Here is a 10271-nt window from a genome sequence, read left to right as displayed (position 1 = left end):
TTTTGTGGTTGCAAAAATTGAGTCAAACTTCATAAAATTATTTTGCTGTCTCTTTTGCTGTCTTATATTTTCTGGTAATGTGCAGCTTCTACTGTTTGTCATTTACCCGGAGACAAAAATATTATTCCAAATTCCATTGAAGGTCAAGTGCATGTGGTATTGCAGTAGTATTAATATGGAACAGGATGCAAATACAAGTGCTGAATAATTTATTTCATGCGGAGTTATAACAGAATCATCCGTATGCAGACACATATATTCCCCGTCTTTATTGTTACCTGTCCTTTCCTTTCCAGATGCATTACGCACTCCATGGCCTGAACTATATGTGGCGATCGACCCGTTTATAATCACGTTAAGACAACGATAAAGAAGGTTAGGAGAAGAGTTGGAATGCAAAAGAGTTGTCAGGGGAAAATAAAATCTTCATATTGCCAGAAGGCTGCAATTAAACATTTGTTTACACTGGACAGCTACAGGGCGCAAGACAATTTAACCTTACTTCATTGTAAATAAATCCGAATCATAAATTCAAAAGCAACTCATCTTCAAACTCATGTCTACGCTCTTTTGGAACATAACTCACGGCTTTATAAACCTTCAGGACAAACAACATGGCAAATATAGCTGATGCAAAATTTATTCGCAAACGTTTTAATCTTATCTACAATCGTTCCCAATGCACTATAATGAATCATTCTACGTTTATTCAAACAACTGCTTTGCGTATCGTTCGCAAGCCGCCTAAATATGCAAGTAAACATTTCATTTTGATCGGATGAAACGATTCCATCTCACCACAAAAACAAATTGACAGATGCAATGCACTTAAATTTGCGTAAAATTTTCGCTACATTATCCTTCTGAACTTTCGACTAAAGAAGTCTCAAAATTTCCCCAAAAGTTCTTCGACATATAGCTTATTCACTAAAACTATTTTATCCACAAGTTACAGTCTTAGTGTTTAACCTTTCGAATATATAGTTTTCGTGACATTGAGGTTGCACGGCGAATGCGGACAGCAGTTTGCCCTCAATGCCTAAAAGTAACACTTTCTGTAGGGTCGCGGCCAGTGGAAGAAAAAAATACCTTGATCGTTCAAAATCGATACCTAAGTATTTGCGGGGCCCATCTCGTACTCCATATGAGGGATTGCTTATTATTATTGTAATCAGAATTTGTCCAGAGATAATCCGTCATCTCATCCTACAAAGACGCAATCGTAAGTTAATTGCTGTCAGCTTTCGAGATCGATAAGAAATGAAACGATCAAAATTTCATTAAGTGCCGGCAAGACGTACTCTCTTTTGTCCCATGTTAAATAGCTTTATAGAGACAGTGGGTTCCTATCAAAACTACTCTAGGTTTTGAGGTTCCGAGTATTTCAGCTTAGTGCAAGAGTGTAACTCAAAGGTTGCCAACTTCAATGAACCGCTGACGTACTCATCTCTAACTAGTTATTATGACGTAGCATATCACTGCTACAGCCGAAAGGTTATGGAAATAGAATTCCTTCTGTTTGTCATGGAAACATAATTTTTCCAAAGTATCCAAATAACCTTGCGCCTCTCCAAAATCATTAAAACGACGCATCATTTGGGAACTGACTCTACGACCATCCATGGTTAGAAACAGATCAATGCACGCATAATAAATGTCCCCGCCGAACTAAAATAAACCTGCGTGCTAAGAATATATAGCTTTAAAAAAGGAAAACATACCTTTGCAACCTGTGAGTAATGGTGCTTTGCCTTATTATTAGGATTGTCGCTTTATTTAAAGAAAAAACTTGGATCTGGATAGTGTCGCCTAACATCATACGTATTTCGTATAGTTGTGTATCGTCAATAAAGTGAACAATTCTGTTGGGATGGTTTCACATGGTGACGTTTGCGGATTTCGGTACACAAAATTACTTTTAGAGATAAAAGTCGATCGATGTTGATGTTGGCTCAAAACTACGCTGGTGTTACCGGCACTTTACTTGTCTGGTCTTCAGTCAAATCGCAGCTTGCAGAATCCTGTTGGGCATTTTTGACAGTATTAAACGGACACTTCGCAACAAGGTTAACAATATTAAGTTATAATACATCAGATGATAGCATGTTTCTGTAGCCGTGAAGACGAGCTGGAACATAAAGACACAGTCTGTGAAATATTAGGTATATTGCGTATTTTTTGCAGCAAAACTAATATTAAATTACTTTACTTGGATTATTTCACCATTCTGTACTTTGTGATACCTTATTTAGGGTAAATAAACAACATTTACAACAAGCATAACAAACGTTCAAACTAAAAATTGTAATTGTGAATATTGTATTAGAGAAAAACAATCGCTTGATACTTCAATAAAAATAAAATTAGCAAAAAACGTTCAAATAAACAAATATATTGTTGTCGTATATTTAAGACCCGCTTGAGGGATTTTGCCGGCTTTGAGAAAAATAAAAACGTTTTGCATTCGCAGTTCGCGTTTCTGCAAATTGTTGCTGTTCATGCAATAATAATACCACATTTTTCTCCTGAAATTAATCAGATTATTAATCCAAGATGGGTAGATCGCGCTCTCGTTCCAGAGAACGTAAACGATCTCGTTCGAGAGAACGCGACAGAAAACGTGAGAGGAAAAGATCAAGATCACGGGAGCGCAAGAGATCAAGGTCAAAAGAAAAGAAATCAAAGGAGAAGAGAAGATCAAGGTCAAGGGAACGGAAACGGTGAATGCCCAACTTTTCAAAATATCATTTAAGTTGTGAGGCCAAATCGCCATGTTATTAAATATTAACAACCTTATGATCAGTATTTTATGTAGACTATAGAATATTTTGAGCTATGTATTTATGTGTTAATTTAGCAAACGTTATTGCCGTATGCAGCATAGCTAATACATATTCATGTTACAGTGCCAAATATCACATACAATTCCTACTTTATTACAGAGCTAAGCGTTCAAAGTCTCCGGTCGGAAAAGGAAAAAGTGAACGAGTGATCAAACAAGAAGAAGAAGTTGAAGATGATGTCTCAAAAAAGAAGGTATTTTCACAAATCAAGCATTTTTTGAACTTATAGTTTTGTGTATTTTGTGCAGAATTGTTGTTTTATGTGTAGACGCAACCTCTCAGTTTGGAAGAAATGTTGTTCAAAAAACAGGCTGAAGAGGCTGAAGCTGCTAAGGTAAATTTGTGTTTGTTGTAATTATGTAATTGGAAAAGAATGTAAATTGTCAAAAAAAACCTTGATCTTGACTGCGAAATGTCGAATAAAAGTGTAAATGGCATTTTTACACTGAAAACCTTTTTTGGAAAATAATTTGTTCTTATTGTTTGAGATGTCTGATTACGGTGGTGGAGATCCTCTACGCATGTGAAGGTCGCCTGACAAGTTGTGCGCTTGCGCACCAGTGTACCTTGGCCACAATACACCCCGTGAAGCCACTGAGCTCCTGTAGCTCAGTTGGTAGAGCGTTGGGCCTGGTTAGCCCAGGGTCGTGAGTTCAAACCTCACCGGGAGCTTGATTTTTCAGATCTCGCTCCGACTTGCCGGGAAAAGTGGCTGATCCAGCTTGGCTGCAATGCCTTGGCTGCGAAGCCTGTGAACCTTCTTATTGTTTGAGTTTGATTATTTGTTAATATTTGAAATCTTGTATTTCAGCCAAAGTTTTTGAGCAAGGAGGAAAGAGCAGCTGCTGCTTTGGCAAGAAGACAAGAGCAAGTCGCAAAACAGAGGCAAGAAGTTGACGAACTTCGTAAAAAGCAGCGTGATATATTCGAGGAAGGAAGAAAGCAGCTAGGTGAGTAGTTTTTGTTTGAAAATCCCGGTCCATAGTTTTATTATTTCAGACTTAGTTATTTTTTTAACACTGACAAACCTTTAAATATGATATTGCATTATTTGAAACAAGATATTTCAGATTTGAATCCACTAGTTTATTGTGAATAATAGAAAAATTAATTTCACCTATTGGTCATCGTCAGTTATTGCAAACAGAAAAATACAGCTAAACAGAGAAAGCTATACATGGTATTGCTAGTGCTTTTGGGCCTTATAGAAACATGTCGATCAACTACCAGTGTGTAAAAATGTTTGTATATTAGTTTTTTATATGAGGGTTAAAGCAAAACGTTGATCAGCATAATGGCTTTATTTCTTGAATCAGAGGACCCTCGGGAAAGAGACAGAAGAGAACGTGAAGTCAGACGTAAGCAGAGATCCGCTGGTGAAACTATCACTGAAAATGGCAAACGACCCGACAAAGATTCAGAAAAAGAACTAACAGTAAGTTATGGAATATGCATTTTTTACAACTTTTACCATTTTTATTCCAGAAGTGTTATATTTTTATTCACTTTGATGTCATCATTATCATTAAAAAACAACTTAATCATTTTAACACAAAATCCCAATTAAAACACCTTGAAGTTCCAAGTTTAATTGTCCTATTTTGTCCAGTCAGAAATATATTTCTATTTATTTTGGCTTCATTTAAACATGTGCAATCACTAATTTCTATTTCAAACCAATCAAATTTGTCACTAAATCTGACTTTATAAACTAGTTGCAAAGTCTGTCAATGTTATGATTTGTGAACGTACAAATGCACAGAATATTCTAAAATTTTAAATATTTCAGGCGATCAAGGACAGATACCTGGGTATTGTTAAGAAGAAGAAGCGTGTAAGGCGCTTGAACGATCGCAAGTTCGTGTTCGATTGGGACGCTGGTGATGACACATCCGTTGATTTCAACCCCATGTAAGCCATCCTTCACGCAGTAGTTTCAAAACTATAGACTGGTATATCGTGTAAAGTATACAGAAATACAAGTGCCATTTGTGCTGTTGCCTGTTAAGAAAAACAATCATTATTGTTGCATTTTGTGGCAAAACTCCAAAAACATTCTCGAAAATTTGCTGGTTTATGTCTGGTAAAACAAAACAACCACTATTTAATGTGCTTTCAGGACAAAATGCAGCATTGTCTTACATTTGTGCAATATTTTTAGTTACAAAGAAAAACATCATGTCCATTTGTATGGGCGAGGATTTATTGCTGGAATTGACATAAAATCACAGAAGAAACACCAATCAGAATTCTACAACGAACTCGTTGAGAAAAGGAGAAGCATCAAAGAGAAAGAACAAGAGAAGTAAAATTACTCACATTGCATGCCTAAGAGTTCACACATTTGCATGCCTAAGAGATCTTGTAAAACAAAATCTGATTGTTTTAAAAATACTATTCGATGGATAGTAAACAACCTATATGGCAAGGATATTTGCTTGAGTTGTAAACTGCTGATTTACATTAAACTGTCAAAAATGCTTTTGAAGGATACATATAAATGGTTAAGTGAGGCATTCCTGCCTTGCTATGCAAAAGCATGGCATTACTTCTGCATTGTCTGATTAAGGTTGTGGAGATCTCTCCTTATGTGAAGGTCGCCTGACAAATTGTGCGCTTGTGCACCAGTGTACCTTGGCCACACTATTCCCCATGAAATCACTGAGCTCCTGTAACTCAGTTGGTAGAGCGTTGGGCCTGGTTAGCCCAGGGTCGTGGGTTCAAACCTCACCGAGAACTTGATTTTTCAGATCTCGCTCCGACCTGTCGGGAAAAGTGGCTGATCCAGCTTGGCTGCGAAGCCTGTGAACCTTATATAAATGGTTAAAACGCTATTCAAAAATATGCTAGTTAGTTGACTTGCTTTGGACAAAGTCATCGCCAACATATTATCTGAGAAGAAAAATTCTGGCTTACTGGTTATATTTCTTTCTTCCAACTATTTCACGTTTTAAAAACCTTTTTCATTCAGAAAACGACAGAAAAATGTTCAGAAGAAAGAGAGAAAGAAATTATGGGACGATCGTCATTGGAGCAAAAAAGATGTCAGTGAAATGCAGGAAAGAGATTGGAGAATTTTCAGGTAAATATTCTCTTTGTTTCTTACAAAAGTGTTTCAATAAAAAACAATAATATCAACAAAAACTTGTTGGATTAAAAAAGCGCCAGTTTAGATGCAAACAAACCATGTTTTTTTCGTTCCAGGGAAGATTATAATATCAGCACAAAAGGTGGAAACATACCAGAGCCGATCAGGAATTGGAAAGAATGTGGTGATCTGCCAAAAGAACTTCTTGATGTTATCGACAGAGTTGGATACAAGGTAAGTCATTTGTCAATTTCATGTTATTTTTGGAGGAATTTTGCAGTTAATTGGGTGGTTTTAGTCGGTCAAAACAAACACTGATAAAAAGTTTTTTTCAATGCATAGATGTAGTGTGTGTGTAGATTTGTTGTGGTCTGTCATTTCTACTTACTGTGCGTTACCTATTGTAATTTTAATCACATCTGCCACAATAACAACTCCAATGCAATTAATCCAACAGGAACCAACACCAATTCAGCGGCAAGCAATTCCTATTGGTTTTCTTAACCGTGACATTATTGGTGTGGCTGAGACAGGATCTGGAAAAACTGCTGCATTCCTTATTCCTTTGCTTACGTGGATTATGTCTTTGCCTAAAATCGAAAGGTGAATGTTACAACAGTGGTCCTCAACTTTTTATGCCTTGTGGCCTGCTATCAGTAAGGTTTGCAGCCTGTTGCCTCTTGCTTACGGTACCTGTAAAAAATGCAAATGTCAAACAAAACCATTTTCAAATAATTTTTATATAACACAATCTAGTGCACCCACAAAAAACCCATGGCCGTCTAGTGGGGCCCACAGGCTACCATTGAGGAATTGCAATATGTATTAAAGCATTTGCTGATTTCTTTGGGATTTTATCTCTAAAACCCTGTACCTGTTAAGATTGGAAGATGGAAATAAAACGGAACATTTTTATACAATGGGGGGCATGGAAAAACTATGTGCTGTATTAACATCAAGCACTTGCAGCTGAATCTTTAGAGTTTGCCATGTGAATAATTGCTTTGTACCCATTAAGATTGGAAGATGCAGACAAGGGACCTTACGCAATAATTCTTGCCCCAACTCGTGAACTCGCTCAACAGATCGAGGAGGAAACGATCAAATTTGGAAAGGAGTTGGGAATTCGAACAGTTGCTGTGATCGGAGGTTTGTCCAGAGAAGATCAGGGCTTCAAACTACGCATGGGGTGTGAGGTAAGATCTACAAAAATGTTACACCTGTTCTTTATAAATATTTGGCTGCTTAATAATGGCTAATAGTTTTACAACAGGGTACATTATAGTTTAAATAGAGAAAAATTTACTCCTTTTTTGTAAATTTATGAAAAATAACATTTACATGAAAGCCAAAGCTAATATGCCCTCCATTGTTAAGCAAATATTTTAAATACTGCTGTGCTCACCAGTGCTTGCAGCAAATTATTCAACTGCTTTCTACACCTATATTTTCAGATTGTGATTGCTACTCCTGGTCGTCTTGTGGACGTGCTAGAGAACAGATACATTGTGTTAAGTCAGTGTACGTATGTTGTACTTGATGAGGCGGATCGTATGATTGACATGGGTTTCGAACCTGACGTACAGAAAATCTTGGGTTAGTATCTGCATTTTTATTATACTTTCCTAGTTTTCCAAGGCTAGTTTTTTCCTATGGAGGTTTTAATTTGTGTTTATTCAATTACAGCTTGCTTTATACAATATATGCAACCAGTTGTCCCTTACTTATGCCTTCACTGTGGATCTATGTGTGATGTATTTAGTTATTTCGTTGAAATGAAAACATTATATTTGTTTGCAGAACACATGCCTGTAACAAACCAGAAGCCGGATGCTGATTCTATGGAGGACAAAACTATCTTGAAGTCAAACTTCCTTTCTAAACACAAATACAGACAGGTTTATTTTCTGCCCAATTTTGTGTTCAAAAAAAATGTTTCATATATTTTGTTATTTTTGAGAAAAAGGCAACAAAAAAGGCACTTGTCGGTATAATTTTGTAAAGCATTGGTCCTCAATTTTGCAATTTTAAGTGACAGCAGGCTAATTATCTTGTTATTTGCCGTTGAGACTTTTGCACATTTGTAACTATACCTCCGTATACTTATACAGACAGTCATGTTCACTGCCACGATGCCAGCAGCAGTGGAAAGGCTTGCGAGATCCTACCTTAGAAGACCAGCTGTCGTATACATTGGCTCTGTGGGAAAACCTATTGAAAGAGTCAAACAAATTGTCTATCTTGTTAAAGAGAATGAGAAGAGGTTGGTTTTTGAATGGGACATAGATTTAATCTTACCTGCAAATTTAAAGGTGTTTGTATGGATTCCTTCTCATGAATAGGTTAATATCAGATGTAATGTTATGTTGTGTGATTATGTGTGCGTCAAGTTGGACTGACTGACATTTAGATTAAAATAAGTTTTTAGGACAGATCTGGTGATACCTGCACCTGAATAAGTTGAAATATAAAATCCAGAAATTCTGGAAATCAGGAAGTTTTGTTAGTTTAGGTTTATTTTATGCTGCTTGTTTTCAGTTTATCATGTTTGTATACTTTGTTTTAACCAATGGTTTAAATATTTGCAGAAAGAAGTTACTTGGAATACTTGATGCAGGAATCACACCCCCGATTATTGTGTTTGTTAATCAGAAGAAAGGTTGTGACGTACTTGCTAAATCACTTGAGAAAATGGGAGTAAGTTATTTGAGTAATTATCCTATTTTTCAAAAACTCTACTTAGTGGCAATGATTTGTATAAAACCAGACATAAGAGCGGCTTATTTGACTACTTTTGCCACAATGTTTAGATGGTCAATACAAAAAGGCTCTGTTGCTATGCAGCAGCCTTCATCAGGATGTACTCGCATAATTGTGTTTCATCTCCAAATTCTAAAAATAAAAAAATAAACGTTCGTAAACCAGCAATAAAGAACAATGGTACAGTGACATGTAACACCGAGCTTTGCTTTCCAGCACAATGCAACAACTTTGCACGGTGGCAAAGGTCAAGAGTTAAGAGAGCTTGCCTTGAGTGGATTAAAAAGTGGAAGCAAGGATATATTGGTCGCTACTGACGTTGCTGGGCGTGGTATTGATATTCAGGATGTTAGTATGGTTATTAACTTCGACATGGCCAAAAGCATTGAAGGTGAGTTTGGTTTGTTTTTTTAAACACCTGAAGAACTGTTGGTGTTTCTAATTACTATTCTGTGGCTCTGACAATCACAGCTATCGTATTGTGATCATTAAACTCGCTGGCATAGCAACCACTTTTTTTAGCTTGATTTATCTGATCTCGCTCCCAACTTGTCGGTAATAAACCTAATTCAGCTTGGTTGCTATGTCAACGAACCTATGCTTTTTAAATTATGTTACACAAAGAAACGTTTTGAGCTAAGAAAATTGAAGTTACAGTTAGGTCAAAATAGTGTGAATTTTTTTCTACTATCTAATTATTGTTGACCCATAATGCGTTTCTACATAAAGTTATTGTGTTTTAAACTAGTTTTGTGTTATGTTTCGTGTTATATTTCTATAGATTACACTCATCGAATCGGTCGAACTGGTCGTGCTGGAAAAACAGGAACTTCAGTAACTTTCCTCACACAATCCGACTCTTCCGTCTTCTACGACCTCAAACAAGCGCTAATGGAGAGCCCGGTATCGACTTGTCCTCCTGAACTAGATCGACATCCGGACGCCCAACATAAACCTGGAACAATCCTCACTAAAAAGCGGAGGGAAGAGACCATATTCGCTTGAGCGCCCACTGGCGGTTGTGTTTTTTGCTGTCTCCGCCAATTGACAAAACGTTCCAAACTTGTAGTTTCAATCATACTCAAACCTACAGTTTCAGCCGGATTGCTGTCGGGGCTTGTTGAACATTAAAAAAAACGTGAGCCTACTTTGTGTCAAGGCGAGCATTTTCTTCTGGAGAATAATCATGTGTTCGGTGTAACAACGTGCATTGCGGAACTACTTAAAGACCGACTTTAAAACTTTGAGCTTTACGTGTTGGATGGACTTTGAATTTGAGTCGTGTTTGTTGCAAACTGTTATTGTACAACGTTTTACAACAGCTTCCAAACTGTTATTGTACAACAGCTTCCTTTCCGAAACAAATAGGTTCCACATTAAAACGCATAAGCGAAGAATAAAAAAATGATGACGATTTTGGAGTAATGGTCTTTACAACTATACTTTTGAGTTTCTTCTAAAAAATCATACAGCAACTGCTTGAAGGTATACCAGGTTGATTGAACGTAAGTGATAATATCATCGTATTTGAAAAAACCATAGCTGAGCAAGGTCGAGGTCTCACTGAATTTTACGCCCGC

At 36.8% G+C, this 10271-nt stretch overlaps 1 protein-coding gene and 1 non-coding gene across 2 annotated transcripts; both read left to right on the top strand.

The window, feature by feature from the left end:
* The first annotated feature begins 2448 nt into the window (after positions 1 to 2448).
* LOC145907870 (putative ATP-dependent RNA helicase DDX23) lies at positions 2449 to 10082 on the top strand. Its single transcript, XM_082994963.1, has 17 exons — positions 2449 to 2720; positions 2943 to 3036; positions 3112 to 3177; positions 3655 to 3793; positions 4160 to 4278; positions 4633 to 4754; positions 5005 to 5148; positions 5815 to 5925; positions 6048 to 6165; positions 6389 to 6534; positions 6950 to 7127; positions 7386 to 7527; positions 7732 to 7829; positions 8043 to 8194; positions 8520 to 8628; positions 8908 to 9082; positions 9473 to 10082. The coding sequence occupies exons 1-17, from the start codon at positions 2554 to 2556 to the stop codon at positions 9694 to 9696; spliced, it is 2304 nt and encodes a 767-aa protein (XP_082851089.1). The 5' UTR covers positions 2449 to 2553; the 3' UTR covers positions 9697 to 10082.
* On the top strand, positions 3442 to 3515 carry Trnat-ggu (transfer RNA threonine (anticodon GGU)). The gene has a single exon. It is a non-coding gene; the product is annotated as a tRNA-Thr (tRNA).
* Positions 10083 to 10271: the final 189 nt, after the last annotated feature.

The sequence above is a fragment of the Ascidia mentula genome, chromosome 7, assembly GCF_947561715.1.
Source record: "Ascidia mentula chromosome 7, kaAscMent1.1, whole genome shotgun sequence".
NCBI classification, from domain to species: Eukaryota; Metazoa; Chordata; class Ascidiacea; order Phlebobranchia; family Ascidiidae; genus Ascidia; species Ascidia mentula.
This window is presented reverse-complemented; position numbering and strand designations above follow the sequence as displayed.

Bases quoted from the DNA above. Each gene is read 5' to 3' on its own strand.
- LOC145907870 (XM_082994963.1), top strand. From the start codon at position 2,554: ATGGGTAGATCGCGCTCTCGTTCCAGAGAACGTAAACGATCTCGTTCG. The intron at 3,794-4,159 runs GTGAGTAGTTTT...TTCTTGAATCAG, and splicing joins GGAAGGAAGAAAGCAGCTAG to AGGACCCTCGGGAAAGAGAC. The intron at 9,083-9,472 runs GTGAGTTTGGTT...ATATTTCTATAG, and splicing joins CATGGCCAAAAGCATTGAAG to ATTACACTCATCGAATCGGT.